Source organism: Meriones unguiculatus, chromosome 5, assembly GCF_030254825.1.
Source record: "Meriones unguiculatus strain TT.TT164.6M chromosome 5, Bangor_MerUng_6.1, whole genome shotgun sequence".
NCBI lineage: Eukaryota > Metazoa > Chordata > Mammalia > Rodentia > Muridae > Meriones > Meriones unguiculatus.
Genome location: NC_083353.1, coordinates 109,966,999 through 109,986,905, shown reverse-complemented (window position 1 = coordinate 109,986,905; position 19,907 = coordinate 109,966,999). Strand labels below are relative to the sequence as shown.

The following is a 19,907-nucleotide window of genomic DNA, read 5'->3' as shown; positions in this document are numbered from 1 at the left end:
TGCATAGAATTTGCCCCCAAGTTCGCTATGTTGGTGGCAATACCCGTATTTCTTTGGAGATCTAGCTTTTGTCTCAGGAGAATGTGAGGTTCCCACTGAATGCTCTTGTGCCCACCTTAAACTTGAATTCTATCAATGCATTTCCACTGACAGTACAAGCTGGGAAGCAGGGTTCCTTCCTAGCTGTCTGTAGCAGGCTTTGTAACACTTGGTTTCTTTTCTCTCTCTAGTTTCACTCTCATCAGCTGTTCCACATCTTTGTGGTTGCTGGTGCCTTCGTTCACTTCCACGGCGTCTCAAACCTGCAGGAATTTCGTTTCATGATTGGTGGGGGCTGCGCTGAAGAGGACGCACTGTGATACTCTCCAGGAGCCAGGGACTGTGACCCTGAACCAGGCCTGCAGCTTCCACAGGCCTCCTTGCTGGCTGTCAGTGCCAGTGCCAGAGAAGCCCCAAAACTTGGACAGCCTCGTGGGCCTTGTGATGGCCCAAGGGCTCCATGGGGTACAAGACTAAGAAGAGAAAAACAAAAATAAATCATACCTCAAAGGATGGAGTGCATCGATTTGGAGAAAAGGAGAAATGGCTCATCCCTGACTCCCCTTTGGGATCTACCAATTGAGGGCAACTCTGCAAGACCCTTGCCTCACAGACTGGCTTCTGATGGGACCGTATTTATTTGTAGAAGATGGGAAACAGTTTAGTTGATGGTTCTTTCTTCTCCCTTTCTCTCTCCTTAACGCAGTAATACACATGAGTACTATGCGCTAATTGATTGTGCCACTGGAGCTCCTTAAAACAATAATCAAAACCAATTTAGGTGAGCATTTATATCAGTAAAAGGGTGGGAGTGCAATTTTAGGCACTCCTTTGGGAGAACCAAGAAATTAATGTAAATAAGATTTCTAATTTACTGTTTAAATAAGAATTTATATAAACATTTAAAACATAGGGGCAGGGAGGGAGGGAGACTTTTTTAAAAAGGATGAAACACGCAAGTACCACACACTGTTTCAATTTGCACAAAGTGATAGAAGGAAGATGAAGTGGTAGCCCCAGAATGCACGATGTCTTGTGCACCAAGGTGCCTTCCATAGGCCGGTAACCCTTGGACCCTGCTGGGGCAGGGTACAGCTCTAGCCAGGGATTTTCTGGCCACTCTCAAGACTGCGAGCCCTGAGGCACCCCGAGGGGGAGGGAAGTAGAAGGAGGTAGTGTGTGCTTTCCCAGTGGACGCAGCACAGGTTGTCCTAATGGCTCTAGAGAAGGGATAATTTGAAAGGCTGTTATGTAGTTAGTAATGAGCCTTTCTGAAGAGTGGGGCCACTTGGTTCCACCATACATGTAGTACAAGGCGGTGATGGAGGTGAGGAGGACCTCTACAAGCATTAGCACAGGGCTGTCTGCTTCTTCCCTGGTGTCCCGGATAACCAGGTGTTAGTTCTTACCTGACTAGAGGTGTGGCCATTTTCCAGACCTTCTCTGTGGAGTTCTGAGCCATTCTGCAAACTTTGCTCTATTGAGAATCACTGCCCTAACTGTCCTTCCACCGGGAAATAAAAAACTGCCCCATCCCCTACCCTCACCCCCTTTGGCGTCATAGCTCCTAGCTTGGCGCCAGCCACTAGAGAGATTTGGATGTTCATGGGTCTCGCCTGAAGTCATATAGGCAGGTGTGGAGAGCCATCCCATTGGACTAGGAGTGATGGTGTTTTTTTCTCTGGTGCACTGTCTTGGTAAGCTTGGAGTGATAGAACAGACTCTTCCGCTCCCCTTGAATAAGAACGTCAGCAGTACCTGCTGTGGCATTGTTAGCACTCGCTTAGTGCCATCTGCAAGGACTTTAAAAGGAAGTGGCATGTTATTGCCAGGTAGCCTGATGGGATTAAGCCCACAATTTTGAATGGCTGCTAGAAGTTAGAAGTAATTTCTGTGTCCCAGGGCATCTTGTTACAGGTTTTAGAGGGAGTGAACGACTTGGGTCTGGCTTAGAGAATTCTGATCTTGGCTCCTAAGTGAGAAACCAAGTACTTAAGTCTTCAGGGCATCAGGCAGGCGTCACACCCTGGGGCTGGTGGCTACTGCAGCGTAACGGGCCCTCGGGCGTCTCTGGGATGCGAGAAGCTTCTGTTTACTCACTAGGTTTTCTTGGCCATTGTCCTTCCTTTACCTTCAAATCTCCAGCTACTGCTGGGGATCCAGGAAGGAGTCCGTTGTAAAACCTGAGAAGAGTTTAGGAGTATTTTGGTTGTCGATAGGGTGACTGCCCTAGGTACACCAAACAGAAAACTGGATGAACAGCCTTGTGGCGGACAGAACTAACAGTGTTAATCCCTCAAGAAGCTGTTGGGCAGGACAGTGTCCACCTGGAGGGAAGCCCACCTAGGTCTGTGGTAGCAACAGCACATATCAGAAGCCAGGCTTACTCCCTGCCTGTGTACTTTGGGACTGCTGAGATGCTTTCCCGTGACACCTACTGAAGTAGGTCTTTGGGTCTAGTCATCCCTCTTCCCAAAGCAGGGAGAATCTGGTTCAACATAGCACAAACTCGTAGGGAGAAGAATCACACCACCAGTGTGTAGTCAATAACTTCCCTTCTGGGGGGGGTGTGTGGGCATGTGTGTGCCCCTGTCTGTCCGCGCAGCTCACTACCAACAGCCTCCATGTGCACTTGACCTTGTGGTGCCTCCAGGAACTCACCAGGTTGGCACCTGAATGCCTTACTCTCAGCAGTCTGAGGCTTGCTTGCTCTGCGCACACATTTATGTCTCATTTTCTTTTTTTGGCCCTAGGCCCTAGGATGGTTAGGAATCTGTACACCTTCATTCTTTGATCATTGAATAGTGGCCTTTTTCAGTATTTTCCCTCTCCCCTTTATAAGTTGCTGAAGTCACAAAGCACACTTTTGGGGATCATAGAAGGTTGTGGTTCCAGAAGGGCATCTATGTGATGGTTCCATTCACCATGGGATTTCCCTACTTGCTGTCTTCTCAATTTCTCTAATAAAAAGAGCCAAATGAAAGATGAACTTTGTTGTGTTTTTTTTTTTTTTTTTCCTTTTTTTAAAAACTTAGCTCACTTTTGGGTTATCTTTACCACCCTAAATTTAGTCAGGAAGTTTAAGGAATTTTTAGAAGCTTGCTTGCCTTGAGGAGGATCACGAGTTTAAACGCTAGCCTGGGCTACACAGACCTTGTGTTAAAAAAAAAACAAAACAAAACCCTCTTTCTACACCTGGTTAACACGACCATAAAGGTCTGGGAGCTAAGTGGAGCCCACACGAGGTCCATGTGTTATCAGAGCCACCTGCACTCGAGAAGGCTCTGGACGGTGTTGCTCAAACTCAAGAGCATGCTCTGCTTTAGTTGGATTTTCATTTCTTACTAGATACAAGCTTGTCTGGTACTTCCCCACCCCTAATCTAAGTACTTGTTGGCTCAGCCCCCTCAAAAACTATTAAGAAGGGCTTAGGCTGCCCTTGTGACCCAGCTACCCTCCTTCCTGTCCTTTGGCCACACCAGCCTAAGAACTGAGGGGCAGATACACATCCTACTCAGCTCTGTCGTTTGCCACCGTCCCACATGGCAAAAAGGAAGTCTGCTTTGCAGCCTTCCTGGTGTGTGGGTCCATCATAGACTTTCTGAACCTGCCCTTGAGCTTGGCATGGTTTCTGCCAACACCTTGCTCTGTTCTTTTTGTATCGAGCCCCTCCTAACCCTATCCTTGCTTCTCTGACCTTAAGATCTGTCCACCCCTATGTTCCTGGAATCAAAACTTGAGTCAGCATCACAAAATAGTGTTGAAGCCTTTTATTTGAGTTGGTTCTATTAAAACAGGCAAGCTCAATAGCACATTTCCTGGGGCTGAGAAGTGCTTCTAACAGCATCCTTGAGCTCTTACTCTTGAAGGTGACACACAAATGAGGAAAGATGCCAGGATGCCATACCCTGCTTTTTAAATTGCCGGAGTGTCAGCTTCACTCCTGAAGTCAAGGTGCTGGATCTTTAGCCTAAGCCAGGCTACCACCTGCTGGCCTCTTGATGGAGTTCTGACTGGCAGGCAAACCTTGGGAGACTTTTCGCTTATGGAGACAGCATTATCAGTTTACCTGACGGTTTATCAGACATGCCTTTTCTTTAACTGCCCTGGCAATGTTGTAAAGCTTAGTCCCTCAGCAGCACCAGGCACAAGAGCCCCACGACTCATGGCCAGGAGCTGCCTGGAATCTTACACTTAGCATTTCTCTTCTGTGGCAGCCAATAAACTGGTTCCCAAACGCTCTGCCTGGTTGGGTGAAGAGGCCTCCCGCCTGTGCTTGTTTTTGAGACCCAGTGCTGTTGGAGTAGAGATCAGTACAAAGGACAAAGCAAGGAAGGCAGGTGCTTTGCTGGCAATTGGGAAAGATCTCTTCTGCCATGCCTGACCATACTGTGTCTTGGTAGCATGAAGAAGCACAGCTGTGACAGTTTGGTACCTCACCTGGGCTGGGCAAACACCTCCAACCTTAACTACCTTCCAAGCCGTGAAGCTGGGTGCTAGGGTGAGAACAGTTAGTATATTGTCAGTGCCAGACAGCTCTAGGGACATTGCCTATTAAGTAGTATCTTCACGAAGCTAAGATTTACAACCAGTTTTCCTTCTCCAAGCTTGAATTTTCTCTCTTGTTTGTTTTCAAGATAAGGTTTCTCTTTGTACCTCTCCCCTTGTGTCAGGAACTCATTTTATAGACCAGGCTGGCCTCACACTCAGAGATTTCCTGCCTCTGCCTCTCAAATTCTGGGATTAAAGGCATGTGTCACCATGCTCGGCTTCTTTTCCATTTCTTCCCTTCTGGTTCCTCCCTGAATCTTCCTGTCTTTCCTTCTGCCTACCCTCCTTGCACTGTGATGGGTGAAAGTACCTTCCCAAGGACTCCTGCACTTGTAGCAAGCATGTCCTTGCCACAGCCTCTGCATGGGCCTCACCATTCAGTCCCAGCCCCCAGAACTCCTCAGCTCTGTAGTGGACCAGCCAGGGAAACAGCCGGCCCTTTGACTGGGTCTGACCTTTGGTAAACAGGAGTAACTAACTTCTCTCCTTCTTCCACTTGAGCTCTTGTTGGAGTCCTGAAGCAGAGACAAGAGTAGAAAGCTTGGGGTGGCTGGTACCCTGCACCCTGAAGAGCCGTGGGGATCCTTCCTGCAATCTCTAAGAGGCAGAGACCAGTAGCCCAGGACTGAAACCGAGGGCACGCCCATCTGATGAGCTGGGCCTTCATCAGATGGTGACTTTGTAGAATGTCTCTTTTAGGGTCCCCCTTCTGTGGGAGTCAGATGGGCTGGGGTCACCACAGAAGCTCGAGCAGAAGCAACCAGGCCCACAGCGATAGCAGGAGCAGAGGGAGCGAAGGTACAGTGTCTGAAGCACCGCCACAGTCCTGAGCATTCTCCTGTAAAGCCAGAGGGGTAAGGGGCATGAGGAGAGAGGCGGCCCTCCCAACCCAAGGACTAGCATGCACAGCGTGGCAGCAGCAGACGAACTGAGAGCCTGGGAGCCTCGAGGTCTCACAGAGGAGAAACTTTCTCTTTTTAGGGACAGTAGAAATGGCTTACTTTGGGGCCTTTGGACCTTTGGGGCCTTCCTCTCACAATGGTGTGGAGTAGCCCTCCTCTCCAGGAGCATATCTAAGGGAGGTGGTCTGTGGCAGCCATACCCAACCGAGACAGGGTTGTAAGGCGCCTAGCTCGAGGGTTAATAAATACCAATCGCAGGCTGGAGAGATGGCTCAGAGGTTAAGAGCACTGTCTGCTCCTCCAGAGGTTTTGAGTTCAATTTCCAACAACTACATGGCGGCTCACAACCATCCATACTGGGATCTGATGCCCTCTTCTGCCGTGCAGGTGTTACAGATAGAGCACCGATACATGTAAAATAAATAAGTAAATCTTTAAAAAATAAATAAATGCCAATCACTGCTGTCACTAGCCACTTTAGCATGGCGAGTAGCGTTGAGGTAGCAGGAGTGAGGATGGACAGATTTAAAGAGAAACCTAGTGGGCCCCAGGCCCAGATACCCTCGAGTCTTTTGTTCCATTCTTTCCCCTTCCTTCCTTTCTCTCTGCTCCTCTTCCCTCTCACCTTTCTCCCCCCTCCCCGCCCCCCAAGCTGACCCGGAACTCGCTTGCTTGCTACCACCCGCTATGTCTTGTGTCACACACTACATACAATGGTGAATGCAGGGGTCTTGCAGCAGGACGGAGACAGACGCTTGCGTTATCAGCATCCAGAAACGAGCGTATCTTAAGAAGTCACACACAGCACAAAACCTGGGGGAGGGCGGGGGGGCGGTGTGTATGGAGACCCTTAGTTCGCAGCCCGCACCTCTGGATGGAAGGCATGGCAGGAGCCTGGTCGTCGCCGGGGCTTCTGGGAGCGCATCCTGTCACACTTGACTGAGGCGTTATGTGCAGAGCTCACTGTCAAGGTACACCGCTCCACAGTTCAGGGTGGGTAGCTCCTCCACACCCCCACCACCCTCTGGGGCTGGCCCACAAATCATAGTGCCGTAAGCAAGGGAGGATGGTGAAAGGCTCGACTCGGCACCCCAAATCTGAGCTTCTCCACAACCTCCTCCCCTCCCCCACGGAGGGTGGAAAGGATATATTTGACTTCTGTGGCCTCCTGGAGGATAGGAGAGTAGGCGCTGCAGTCACAGGTACTGTCTGTCACTAGCAGGAGCAGGTTGCTGCTGGGAATCTGTTGCATCACAAATGTCCTGCGGCAGAGAGGGTGATGGGTGCTGGATAGTAGGAATGCAGCCACCAGGAGAGGGGTTTTGGAGAGAGAACTTCTGGGGCATGGGGAAAGATATGCAGGCCCAGGCACATTGGGGCCAATAGCCCAGTACTTTTACGGAAGGTTTCACAACCCTCTATTCCCAAAAGTCCGGTGAAGGTGAAGGAGCTGTCATTCATTACCAGGCACCATTCCCAGCAAACAGGAGTCTCTGCTTGAGAGCCAGAGAACTTGCAGTTCTGGTCTTGGCCACAAGGTGGCACAATGCTCCTATACACAGCTTGGGGTGGAAGGAAAGGCCTTTAATGCACTGGACAGGCAGGTGTTTTATATACACAGCGGTGAAAGGCAGTCACCAAGCACTTTGGTACGGGGTGGGTAGTGTTACACGCACACGCACAGGTAGATAGCACACATACGAACTCCTGTGTGGTCATTACACCGTTATGTGAACTTGGTATAGTTCCCATTCTGCACAGGACCAAACAGGCTCGTGGAGATAAGCTTGCCTAAGGTTATGCTAGAGGTGGAAAGGAGCAGAACCAGAGTCTGCTGGGAAGCCCTTACTCTCTACCATGCCCTGATGAAAATTTTTTTTTTTTTTCAGTTCTTGAGATAAGCAAGCCAATAGTGCTAGTCCCAGGAAGCCTGCTGTGTGCGCGCTTAAGATGTGACACGTGATGAAGAGACGGAAATCGAGATCTGTCTGATGCAAGAATCTGAGGTTACAAAAGAACTGGCATAAGCCTAGACTGGCTAAGGGAGTTCCCTGGAGGTACTGTCCTCCTGCGTTGGGACAGAAGTGTCCTGGTTGGTTCCTCCAAGGTTTAGGGTGGGAAGTCAGCAGGCTTGGTCTTCCGGGCCAGTCTGGATGGAGCAAGGGGCTTCTCCCCAGGAGCTCGGCTGACTGGGTCCTGCCTAAAAACTCTCGGCTTGGGCTGGCGATGCCCCAGTCTGGCAGTTCTAGAAGCCAAGGCCCCACCAATCTACCTTGTGCATTTGCTGAGAACAGCCCGCTACATGTAGCTGCCAGTTTGTACAGGGCAGAACTTCTTGCTTCTTTTCTGGCCTGTGGTGTAAGCGTGCAAGGCCCTGACACTAGCTTGCTGTGGCTGGTCTGGCCGCAGCAGAAGGGAAGCAAGCCTGTAGGGTTTTTGAGAGAGGCATGGTGGCCTTGGAGTCGGAGAGACTCACGAAGTGGCCTCTGGACCCCTTGTCCCTGTGTCTCCTAAAGCGGACCACCAAGCTGTCCACGCGCATGCCCCTCTTTTTGCCTGAGCCTGGGTGTTTGCTGTACTGGAGAGCAGGGAAGTGAGGAGAGTGACTCTTCTCTGAGGTGACACCCCTTTTCCTAGTGTGGAGACCTTCAAGCTGGCTGGGCTTCCTGGCTTCCTGGGGACTTACTTCTGGCAGGCCCCACACTCGATGATCCCGTTGGCCTCCTGAATGGCGGTCTGGTGTACAAACACCAGGTATTCCGTGTCACAGGGGTGCAGCAGGTCCTGTTTCTTATGCTTGTGGGCTGCAGGAGAGGAGCATGAGAGGAGGGCTGTCACACGTCGCAAAGGCCTTAGGAAGCCCGTCTACAAGCGTGGCGCCCTTTGGCTTGCTACCAGGGCCTGGCTACGGTGACCAGCACTCAGCAGGAGGCACAGTGGTCTGAGGCGCTCTGTGGCCCTTCCCAGAGCTCCTGAGATTTATCTGCAGAGCACCCGTGGGCGCCACTGTGTCACGCCGCTGTCCCAGGGCATCAACGGCCCAGCAGCGAAGGAGGCAGGGAAGGAAGACAGCAGCAGCCGTTTCAAACACCTGGGAACGGAGGTGCAGGCACGACATGGCTTTCACAAGGTCACGTCATGCAAGGAGTGAGGAGCAGAGTCCCGGGCCTCCTCAATGCCTGGACATAGACGCTTCCCTCGCAGACTGTGAAGCTAAGAGGAGAGGCAGGCTGCAGGCTAAACAGTGCCCGAGGGCCAGAAAAGCACCGGTATGCTGCTGGTATGCTGGTACGTGTGTGTTTGTTTGTGTGTGTGTGTGTGTGTGTGTGTGTGTGTGTGTGTGTATGTGAGAGAGAGAGAGAGAGAGAGAGAGAGAGAGAGAGAGAGAGAGAGAGAGACTTCCCACCACAGCCTGGAATCATGAAGGGGCCCAACTACAGGAACCACAAGCCCAAGGACCTGCCCTGGTTAGTAGCTAGAGAGGCAGAGGGGAAGGAGGGGACGTGTTTATGAGGAAGCCAAACAAGAAGGCAGTGGGAGCCTTCTGGCCACTTGGGAGTCCAGAACGCAGAGAAATTGAACAGGGGTGGGGGAACCCGAGTGCCATGTGTGTCTCGGTTCACAGAGAACAGGTGTCCTCCCTTTCCTAGGCTGGTGGCAGGTGTCAACGGCAGCTGGGACAAAGCTTTTCTTTGCTTTGTGTGGGGTCTGGCTCAGTGCGTCAGTGTCTTTTGGGGGCACTGTGCCCACAGGCACAGTTTCATGCAAGGACTTGTTAACATGGAGGACACGCCCTCAAGCCCGGAGCCTCGCTAAGGCTGGCTGCTGCCTGGGTACGGGTGCCACTGCTTTCTTCTCTGGGGTGACCTGGTGACATCTCAACTGCCTGAGAAGACACACCTCCCTTTAATTATTGGAACCTCTCAAGAGGAGATGGCTGTTCCCCAAGGCAGGCTGTGGTCCAGGTTTCCCTGCTTCCCAGAAATGGTGCTTTAAAGTTTAAGCACCATTAAGGGCTCCCCCCCCCATAAGGATCGTCCTAAGGTAAAGAAACTCTGTACTCCCAGAGTACAGAATTAAAGGCAAGCCCATCCAGCTCCCTGCTTCACGGCAGTGGGGATGGATGGGGTAAGGCAGGACCTCTCAGCCCGAGCTACTTACAGTGATGGAAGACAGCTTTGGCTGGCCGGGATATGAACCCACCACAGGGTTGGACATGGCACGGGAAAGGCACAGTACCACACGAGGACAAGATGTCATGGGGCAGTGATGATGTCACATGGAGCGAAGGTGGATCAGAGGTGATGTGACGTCACACACAGAGGTGAGGGAGCCCGGAGTGAGGGGAGGGGAAGGCGATGAGATGAGATTATGAGCATGAAGGCTTCCGCACCCACCTCGCTGTCACCCAACCCCTCCCCAAAGCTTTCAGATGAGCTGGCCAAAGCACTGCGCATGCCTGCCTCCTGGCACTTACCCTCTGACCCTTTGTCGTGCCAAGATCCCCAAGCGCTCCACTCTAGCAGGAACCTGAGGGATACAGGACCCAGTCTTGGGGGCTGGCCAGGGTGGCTCTTGGGGTGCCACTGCATCTAGCTGCCCCCCTGCAGGAACCTGTTTTTCTGCTTGAAGGCATGAGTGAAGGAAGGTGTAGGGTGGAGTTGCATGCCTCCCTCCTCCCTTGGCTAGGGAGCCAGGCTGTCTGGCGGGCCATAGGCTGCCCCTTTTTGAAGATATCCTTATGTTCCGGTCTCCATTTGCAAGGGTACCCTCTCCTGCCTGTCATCCCTAACCATGACTGGATCCTTCCCCAAAGGGGAGTCTCTTCACATGGGACCCCCTCCCTACCAAAACCCCAAGATTCCTGCCCTACCTACAGGGAGACCTCCTCTTTGATCCAAGCCTCATGATCCAGTTCCCAGGTACAGGGAGCTCTCCTTTCCCCTGACTCCACCCCCAATCCTCCCGGCGTGGGTGGTTCTCCATCTCACCCCTACTCACAGCAGAAACTCATGCAGTAGCCACCTGGCCACCATCCAGAAGGCAGAGAGAGGCTGGAGGAGAGGAAAGCTATTACCAGGGGATGCCCCGTAACAGCCACCCTCCAGACCCGACCTGCCCGTCCCTGCAGAAGGCTCACCAGGGCAGAGTCCTCCTTCTGCAGGTCAGACACCTCACAGTAGGATTTGACAAACCCTTCAGGTGTCCGGTTATTTCCCATCTCTGGTGGGCCCGTGCTGAGGACCCCTGAAGATCTTAACGTCAGGCTGGGAGGTTGAGGACGTGCTCTGAGGGCCTGGACCCCACTATCACACAGTCCCACCCACCAGGACAAGACAGCCCTACAGCCCCAGGGGAAGGGGTGAACACCAGGACAGAGTCTTGAGTAGCCTGAGCCAGAAGGTCTGAGGCTGGATGAGAACAGGGACCAGGTGACACCCTGAAGTATGGGGCGGAGGGTGTGCCCCGGTAGAGGGAAGGCCTGGGGTGACACTCACACTGATCAGGGGCTGGGCTGCACTGTGGTGATGATCCGGAGGCTTGCACATGGCCTGGTAGTCGTACATGGTCACACTGAAAGGCAGAAGCAAGCCATGTCGAAGCCAAGACCACTCCATGCCCGGGCCTGGGGGCCTTGGTGGCAGAGCTTGTGCTGACTGGGGTCCAAGTTAGAGCAGTGAGCCAGAAGTCTCCCCCCCTTCCCCCCCCCCGCCATGCCTGGATGGCTTCATGAGCACAAATAGCATGCCTGCTGTTTGGGCCTGCGGTTTCCCTCAGAGCACAGAGCGGAGGCTGAAGAGTCTCTCTGAGGGAGAGACATCCTCACACCCATCCTCACACCCATCCCTAGATTGACTTTGGTCTCTGGCCTCTTTCTGAAGGCATCTTTGGGGCCTCCTGAGGTCAGACTGAGGGCTGTCTGAGAACCAGGGAGAGGCGCATTCCACTTACCGGCTGAACACCCCCATGCTGAGGAGCTGCGTCATGAGAGCGCCATCCACTTCCCCCAGAAGTCTTCCCATCTGTGGGGGGAGGGGCTAGAGCTACCACCAGGTTGTCCCCGTAGACGCTCTTCTTCCCCATAGCCCCATCCCCCACCCCCAACTGCCCGTCGCGACGCTTTCTAAATCATGCTGCTATCCGATCGCAGCCACCTGGGAAATCAACCCAGAGGGGGCTCAAAAATTGGTACAGAGGTCCTTCGAACGATCCCCGAGAGTCGGGACTTTCAAGGAGATGAGTTTGTGGGCCGCCATTTGTCGCACGTGCTTTTTTTTTTTTTGTTGTTGGGTGTCTCGGGGTGGCGAGGGTGATGATGGTGACAGCGATGGTGATGGTGGTGGTGGTGATGGCGTGTGTGTACTGATGATGGTGGTGGCAGTGGTAATGGTGGTTGTGATAGTAGTGGCAGTGTGATGTTAAAGATAGTTTTTTGGCAAGCTCTGCTGTGAGCTTCCGTCATACCGGCCTCTTCAGCCAAGGAGGGTAGGAGGCCTGGCATTGCCCTCCATGCCCTCTCCCTCCTCTGCATCGATTATATATATGTATATCATTATATATATATATACCCATACACACATAAACATTGTCTTTCTATATATGTATCTGCATATACTCGTCTTTCACCTCTCGGCTCAAGCTCACTTTGGGCCTCTCCGCTTTCTCTACTTATCACTTTCCCTGTCCCTGGGTTTGTTGCCAAAATAATATCAGACAGGTTGAGTTTTGGAAAGTGCCATTCGCCATCCCACCCCAGAAATAACACACGCAAGTGAGCATGCACGCGCGCGCGCGCACACACACACACACACACACACACACACACACATACACAAATCATTCCTCCCTTCATGATGTCATCAGTCAGGATCAGGGGGCTTGTGCAACTATTGCTCAGCATCCTCCAAGGTGCCTGGAGTTCTCATTGGCCCTGCAGCTTGGATGATTCTGCTCAGCTCTTCGCTCTTCCAGCGGCTGGATGTGTTCCTCTTCCAGGACCGGATACCAAGATCCATGCAGAGACGAGTCTTTACCCCCCAACCCTACGCAGGCCCTGCTCATTCATGGTTGTTCACTGAAGGTGTGTGCGTGTGCGTGTGCATGTGCGTGTATGTGTGTGTGTGTGTGCATAACCTGAAACTGAACATTCTTTAAGACAGGAAGCACCCTGCTTCCCAGGGAAGACCAGGTGCCAGGGAAGGCTGGTGCAAATTCCTGTAAGGCCATCCCATTCTCTGCTTTCATGCTAGGCTTATTCATCACCAACCCTGTTGTTTAAATGCCCAGTTCTGAGGAGGGAGATCTGACAGTAAGAAAGTACTTTTGGGAGCTGGGCATGGTGGTGCACACCTTTAATCCCAGCACTCAGGGAGTCAGAGGCAGGCAGATTGCTGTAAGTTTGAGGCCAGCCTCATCTATAAAGTGAGTCCAGGACAGCAAAGGCTACACAGAGAAACCCTGTCTCAAAAAACAAAACAAAACACTGGACACTGGAAAATACTTCTGCCTTTGCAAGCAAAACGCCATGCCCTTGGAACATGGAACATTTCAGCAGAAAATATCCACTCTCCCTTATTAAGGGAGCTTGACTGCAACAGTGGTGACAATGTGGTCCACAAAAAGACTACACTTCCCAGAAACCCATGTACTGAGGGCTAGCCAATGAAATGGTGCAAAGCCCAGATGAGGACTTCTGGGAATCTACTTAAAGTGAGAGGACTGTATTAGGGGGCACCTGAACGCCACTGTTGCCCTCCTGTTTGGGAAGTAGTCTAGAAGGCAAGAGTTCCCCTTGCTATGATGCCATCTTGAGGATGGGGATATCTGGGGCCTTCAGGAAGCCATGCTAGGCCTAGGCTGATTTTATCTATGATTTAACCTGTGATATGCTTAAGCCGAAGCAACAGAGACAACTTTCCTAATGGATACAGTTCCTGTTTGCCTTTATCCAAATGAAGTAGTGCCTCAGATAGAAATTCTGGACCTACAAAGGGAAGGTTCCAATGTGGATTTTGGGTCCCTTCTCACTGCAGGACCCAGATTTTTAACACGTGGCTATACCAGGGAAAGTGCTGGCGGGCGGGGGGAGGGGGGACTTTAAAGGCAGCCTGCACCAGAGATTACCCAGGCATAGCACGGCCCACCTACTGGCAGAGCTCTGGAAGATCCAAAGGCCTACGCTTGCCTGTGTTTCGTTTGGTGTGAGTTTGGGATGGGGTCAAGGTCCTATGAGATTTGCCCTGGAGCCTGGAATCCAGTGGATGGCTTAGGCAGGAAAGGATTTAGTTGGGAGTCAATCCCTGCCTGTGGGGATTGATGCGGGGCTACCTTGCTTGCTGTGTGGCTGCCCATCGAATGTTCACTGATGCGCTCCTATCTGTGCTCCAGGCCTTTGGATCTGGTGGCCTCACCATCCAGGACAGCTCAGCTTACAGCTTGTCCAGATGAGGAAAGAAATACTGAGCTCTGTCAAGGAGCTGCAGCTCCGGTCTTGACATGAATCCTAGAGCTAACCCAGGGGTCAGTGCTTGGCTTCCAGGGCTGGCTGTAATTCTATGAGACCCAGCCAAGTGCATAAGAACTCTTTTGAGTAGTGATAGAGCAACCTGGACAAGGGTATTGAAGGACTCAGGATGGCCACCAGGGGATAGGGACTTGTACCCTCGATATGTGCCGCAGACAAAGCTGCTCTGAGGCCACTAACTATCACAGATAACAAGACATGTCTCTACCCCATAGCATCACACAGGCTCTGGTCATGGTTGTTCATTGCAGGGGTTTGTGCGTGTTCGTGTGCGTGTGCGTGTGCGTGTGCGTGCGTGCGTGCGTGTGTCTTGGAACTGGCAGAAGCCTCCAGAAGCTAGTTTCATTTATACTCTGCTTAATTTCATAAAGGATTCGGAATAGCTCGTAAGCCTATGCAAAACATAAGATAATACAGCACTCGAGAAAATGAAGGCACATAAGCTAACTACTTAAAATAGAGAATGAAAATGTATGTCGCATCAGATATGAGTCTCAGAACAAACCGGCTGATTCTGCCGTGTCCCAGGATTACAATTCATGAGCTAGAATGGGGGCAAAGCAACCCAATGTGTCATTCAAGGACCCTGGGCTCTCCCTCACTGACATGCTGCCTGTCTCAGGTGATCTGGGCTGGGGAGCAAAGACTGGTAAGGTAGAGCTGTGCACTCCATCTGGCCTATTGGGGGCTCACGTGGGTTCTTGTTCAAAGAATGGCCTTTTTTGTTTTCAAATGGTTAGGGGGAAAAAAATCAAAAGGCCATTAATATTTCAAGCTCATGAACATTACATGAGATGTTTCAGTATCCATAGCAGATCCTGTTGAAATGGTGCCTGCTCACCCATGCGTCTTGTGTCTCAGCTCTTGTTCAGTTGCCATCAGAGACCACTGACTAACAAGGCTGATGCCCCCGAAAGCTCTCTGCCCCTCCATGGTCCCCACTGCCCATGCTCTGGTACACTCTTGGGCCTGGCTGTAATCTTACCTTGCCTGACCAAGCCACCTGACTCCCTCTGCTACTCCTCAGGCTCCGGGCAGACTTCAGACCCTTGAGCCACTTGACAAGAGACCAGGACCCACCGTCATGGGTCATATGGCAGGGGGACTAGGGTATGGGTGACTGAGACGCTCTGCGGTCCTTAGGCTTCTTCAGCCAGAGTCAACTTTTGTTTTCTGACACAATGGCCTATAAAGGGTGTGTGTGGGAGGGGACAGGGAAAGGAAAGAGGCCAAAGCATCACCCAGGCACCAGGAATAATGATTGGCCAGAGTTCTGGCAGTGTCCTGATTGACAACCAGGCCTTTCCAGTCGGAGGAAACAGCAAAAGCAGCTTTCTCATCTCAGCTCTTGCTGCATGTTATTTAAGAACTGTCGTGCCTGACCAGTGGTGGGGGCACACCTTTAATCCCAGCACTCAGGAGGCAGAGGCAGGCAGATCTCTGAGTTCGAGGCTAGCTTGGTCTACAGAGTGAATTCTAGGACAGCCAAGGCTACACAGAGAAACCCTGTCTCAAAAAACCAGAAAACAAAAACCAAACAAACAAAAAGCCAAAACCAAACCAAAACAAAAGAGAACTGTCCCCAGGGAGCCGGGTCCATAGTGCTTTCTCTTGGGCTTCTATCTGTGCCTAGACTCCTGGTGCTATAGCTCAACTCCCTATCATGTTCTGACAATTTCCATGGACCCTCAGCCTCACGTGCCTGAGGAAACAGTATGGCTTTGGGGTGACAGAGACTCCTCAGCTATGACCCTGGTCGGTGTCATCTCAGATCCTGGCAACTCTGCCGATCCAGCTTGGGGTTGAATCCTTACATAAGGTGGTCCAGCCGCTGGCTTTCAAGGGGGAGGAAACTGAGTCACAACAGATCTTGGAAGCCGATAGCTGACCTGAACACATGCCTTCTGGAAGTTCCTCTCAGAGATTACCAGAACTTCAGGCTTCGGTCAAGGAGCTGGCTCAGGTGGATATGTTCAGGTTTAGTCCCTGGCTGAACAGGCTTCTTTTAAAGTATAATTCCTGGCTAATTTTAGGGTCTGATTTGTGGCTGAGCAGATATAAAATTCCCATCGTGGCTTCCTCTTCTGTCTGAGTGGGTGGCTGGAGGAAGGGCAGGCTACTGTGTGAGGCAAGAATGGCTCCCATGTCCTTGTTAGCCTACGGGTGCCCTGGCTGGCTGGCTAGAGTGAAATAGCTAAAGAGGAACACAGAGGTGGGGAAAGTCCCTCTGGCTACCACGGTGGTAGAAAGGGATGAGGGGATGGATAGAGGAGGGCAAGATGCAGGCAGGAGGAATACTTCAGGCTCAAAAGTCCCTCATGGTTGTGAGGGGGAGGGGCCAGCACACACGGAGGCAGCGCAGCCCCGTCCTCTCTGGGCAGTGTTCTTATTGAGTGGCTCCTCCGTCCCTTACCTCTTGGGGTCTCTCTGAGATCAGAATGAAGCCATTGTTGTCTACGACGAAGCAGTCCAGATCCTGTGGGAGAAGCCAGGACAGGAGGTCATAGCCAGGGCCATTGCTGGAGGCAGGAAGGAGGCGTTTGGGGGAGAAACAGTCCAGAGAGAGACACAGGACTCTGAGCTCTCGGGGAGAACTTACGGCGTCCTCGCAGCTCTTCGGGCATGGCCCCTCTACAGTGCTGCACTGGAAGGAAGAGGAGACGCTGTGAACGGGGTGCGCCTGCGTGGGCGCAAGCACACTCGCGTATGTGTGTGCCTATATGTGGCGTCAAGTATGAGGTACGTGTGTATGTATACACGTATCTACACAATGCACATGTGATACAGGTAGGTTTATGTGTGGTGTGTATGCGGAGTATCTGAACACATTTTACGTGTGGTATACATGTGGTAGGCATGTATGTTCTGTGTGCAGGCGTGTATCTGTATACGTGTGGTGTGCCAGGGATCTGAAGCATGTGTTGTATGTGGATGCCTGTGGGCTGTGTCTTACATGTGGGTGGTCTGTCCGTGGCAGGTGTGATTGTGTATGTACACCGTGTGGTCCATTTGTGGAGTGCCTGTTGTGCGTGGAGGACCTGCCTGTGGGAGATGCAGTCAGTACACGAGGGCACGCTCCATGTGCCAGGCGTGTGTATACATGTGGGCGTGCCGCAGCAGACAGGGTACTGAGCGGCAGGCTGTGCTCTTCCGAGGACAAACATGGGCCACCTGCATGGCAGTGACAGCTCCTGGTGTGTGTGTGTGTGTGTGTGTGTACAGATGACAGGGCCAGGGAAAGTTCTCAGGAGCCTGGATAGCAGACAGGGCCTTGGTCTTGGAGGGAGAGACAGACTGAAGCTCTTCCTTCCTCAGTAGCAGGCAAGGCTAGGGTGGTTCGGGAGCAACAGCAATGGTACTGTTCTACCCTCTGCCTTCGGTCTAATCAAGGACAGGACACTGGGGTTGGCAGGGGGTGGGGAGGACAGAGACAATATTCGGGGTTCGGGAAAGGTCAGAGAAGGTTGAAATAAAATAGGGGTGTCTCCTGTGGGACTGACGGGCCAGGCTGTGGGGACAGTCCATTCCTATGGATGGCTTGTTGAGTCCCCCACCCTCTTCTGAGTCCCCAGGCACCTACCTGTTGCATGGCTGCCCAGAACTGACTCTGGAGGTAATCTGCTTGCATCTGGATGCCCACAGCTGCCAGGACCAGGAAGGAAGAGGGCCAGGCCAGATGGATGTTTGGGGAAGGAGGAGACAGAGAAAAGAAAATAACAGAATCCACTTAAAGAGAGGAAGATTCTCAGTGGGGCTGAGAGGAGAGGCAGAAGGGCAGGGGGGAACACTGGCTGAGTCATTGGCAAGGAGAATCTAGGGCCTTTGGGAGAAGGAGTCTAGTGGGAGAGAAAATCCAGGCCAGTGGAGTCTCCCTGTTGGGAAAGGCTGTGCCAAGAGATGCCCAAGAAAGGTAAGGCTCTAAGGCCAGACAACCGTAAGGATGGTTTCCTCTTGGGTCCCTGGGAGGGCAAGGCACACTCACTGTGTGGCTCTTCTCCCCTTGACACAGGTGAAAAAAAGAGTCTGGGGAGAGCACAGTTTGTGTAAGATCATGGAACCACAAGTAGCAAATTGAGTCTGGAATGAAGGCCTCTGTGAGTCTAGCAACTCACAGGCGTCGTGGGTCTCAGTCCTGGTGTAGCATCCTCGGTAAACGAGGTCCCCGTTAGGCGCACGGGGAAGAAAGCTGAGCTGCCGAAGGCCGAGTCACAGACCACCCATTTGCAAGGCCATTTCCTGGGGACCAGGAGTGCCATTAGCGCCCAGATGCTTCCCTTCTGATGCCTCCCATCACAAGAGCCATCTGCCTCTTTGATTCCCAAATAGGTCTGGAGAACCCAAGGGGGCACTCACATCCTAAGAGAAATCTGGGACAAAGAGCGACAGGAGAACTTGGGGCCAAAGAACAGAAAGAAAAGGCAGGCTATGCTGAATAGAGAGTCTCCGAAGTAGGCCAACTTCTTAGCATCTGGAATGATATTAAAGGCATTCTGGGTGCTTTGGGTGAGTCAGGCAGCTTTGCAGGCATGAGGGTGTCTAATTCTTCACAGACTGGCACTAGCCTCATTTAGACTCCACGGGCTGAGAGAGAACGGAAGCTGTGTAGAGGTTCCGTGGCTCGGCTAAGTTGCCAGCCAGGAGGTAGCAAGCCTAGCTGCGGTCTGGGGCCCTGAGCCTGTAAGGCGTAGCTCTGAGTTCTTCCCTCTGTATCTGGGTGGGAGGCCTGGCAGCCAAAATGGCCTGCAGCACGTGGGCAGCCCTCTCATGCACACTGAGCACACGATTGGCTTCTCCGTCATTATGCCACCTGCCTAAGAAATTCGAAAGTCACTCAACGCCCTGTTCTGATTCCAGTGCCTGGCGACTCTTCCACTATGCGCTTGTGTCCCAGTATGGCATAAGAGGCTAGACCTGCATCTTTTCTTACAGATGTGAATCCAGCCTGGTACGAGCCTGGGAGGTTTAACGGGAAGGAAATTAGGGAATAGTCATGTCCACAGAGTTCCAGCCAGAGCGGCTATAATACTGGCTTTTCCAACACCACAATCCGGTTCTGGTAATAAGTCGAGATTGTCATTGCTGCTAAGCTGCATCCCCAGACTTTTTATGTTTTTTAGTTTTTATTTTATTGTATTTTTTTTCAAGATTCCGTTTCTCTGTGTTGCCTTGGCTATACTGGACTCCCTTGGAAGACCAGGCTGGCCTCGAACTCACAGAGATCCACCTGCCTCTGCCTCCCCGAGTGCTGGAATTACAGGCGAGCACCCCCACCATGCCTGGCTGTTTTTCATTTTGAACAGGGGTTTGCTGTGTTGCCTGGACTAGCCTTGAACTTGCGATGTGTCTGTCTCAGCCTCTTGAGTAGCTGTGATTACAAACCTGTACCGCTGCCACTGTTGAGGCTAAGGGGACAGAAGGTACAAGGGCTGGATTCTAGGCCAGAACATCCTGGAGGGCATATCTTATGACAACAGGTCCGAGAGGTCCGAGTAGCCCCTGACCCATAAGCCTCTCCATGTAGATGGGTTTTATAGGATGATGGAGATGTCCCACACCTGTCCTGTCTCGAACTGTGGCCCCCAATTACCCATGACTGCTGGAAACTCCACCTGTGGTTTGTGAGACTGAGGGCCTGAATTGTTAATATTATTTCATCTTAATGTAAATACGGGGCAACTTCCACGTCGGACAGTACAGCCATACAGCTAGTGAGTTTGCAGTGGAGAAAAACCGAGGTCTCAGAAGGCCCCTCCTCTCCCTCACAGTTTTCCTCACCGTCTCAGGACTTCTGAGGCCGGTCTAGAAAATGTCTGTGAAAGGGACAGCTGGGCTTGAAGGTCCAACTGGCTTAAAGGAGGAGGTGGGGGGAGGGCAGGCAGATCCATGAGAAA

The 19,907-nt window shown here is 52.0% G+C and overlaps 2 protein-coding genes across 11 annotated transcripts in view; one reads left to right on the top strand and one right to left on the bottom strand.

The window, feature by feature from the left end:
- Nucleotides 1-3,028, top strand: part of Adipor2 (adiponectin receptor 2) — a 45,190-nt gene extending 42,162 nt beyond the window's left edge. For 7 of the 8 annotated variants that reach the window (XM_060384039.1, XM_060384044.1, XM_060384041.1 and 4 more), the window contains one exon: nucleotides 231-3,028. In XM_060384039.1, coding sequence (XP_060240022.1) covers nucleotides 231-359 — 129 coding nt within the window. In that variant the 3' untranslated portion in view covers nucleotides 360-3,028. The remainder of the gene's footprint in view (nucleotides 1-230) is intronic. The other variant, XM_060384045.1, reaches the window with a different exon arrangement.
- A 766-nt stretch (nucleotides 3,029-3,794) lies between these two features.
- Nucleotides 3,795-19,907, bottom strand: part of Cacna2d4 (calcium voltage-gated channel auxiliary subunit alpha2delta 4) — a 102,303-nt gene continuing 86,190 nt past the window's right edge. For 2 of the 3 annotated variants that reach the window (XM_021650565.2, XM_021650566.2), the window contains 12 exons: nucleotides 17,597-17,658; nucleotides 16,616-16,660; nucleotides 16,430-16,492; nucleotides 11,445-11,515; nucleotides 10,991-11,066; nucleotides 10,494-10,546; nucleotides 9,970-10,022; nucleotides 9,654-9,674; nucleotides 8,179-8,296; nucleotides 6,642-6,754; nucleotides 6,361-6,443; nucleotides 3,795-5,428 (listed from right to left, as the gene is read on the bottom strand). In XM_021650565.2, coding sequence (XP_021506240.2) covers nucleotides 5,324-5,428; nucleotides 6,361-6,443; nucleotides 6,642-6,754; nucleotides 8,179-8,296; nucleotides 9,654-9,674; nucleotides 9,970-10,022; nucleotides 10,494-10,546; nucleotides 10,991-11,066; nucleotides 11,445-11,515; nucleotides 16,430-16,492; nucleotides 16,616-16,660; nucleotides 17,597-17,658 — 863 coding nt within the window. In that variant the 3' untranslated portion in view covers nucleotides 3,795-5,323. The remainder of the gene's footprint in view (nucleotides 5,429-6,360; nucleotides 6,444-6,641; nucleotides 6,755-8,178; nucleotides 8,297-9,653; nucleotides 9,675-9,969; nucleotides 10,023-10,493; nucleotides 10,547-10,990; nucleotides 11,067-11,444; nucleotides 11,516-16,429; nucleotides 16,493-16,615; nucleotides 16,661-17,596; nucleotides 17,659-19,907) is intronic. The other variant, XM_060384030.1, reaches the window with a different exon arrangement.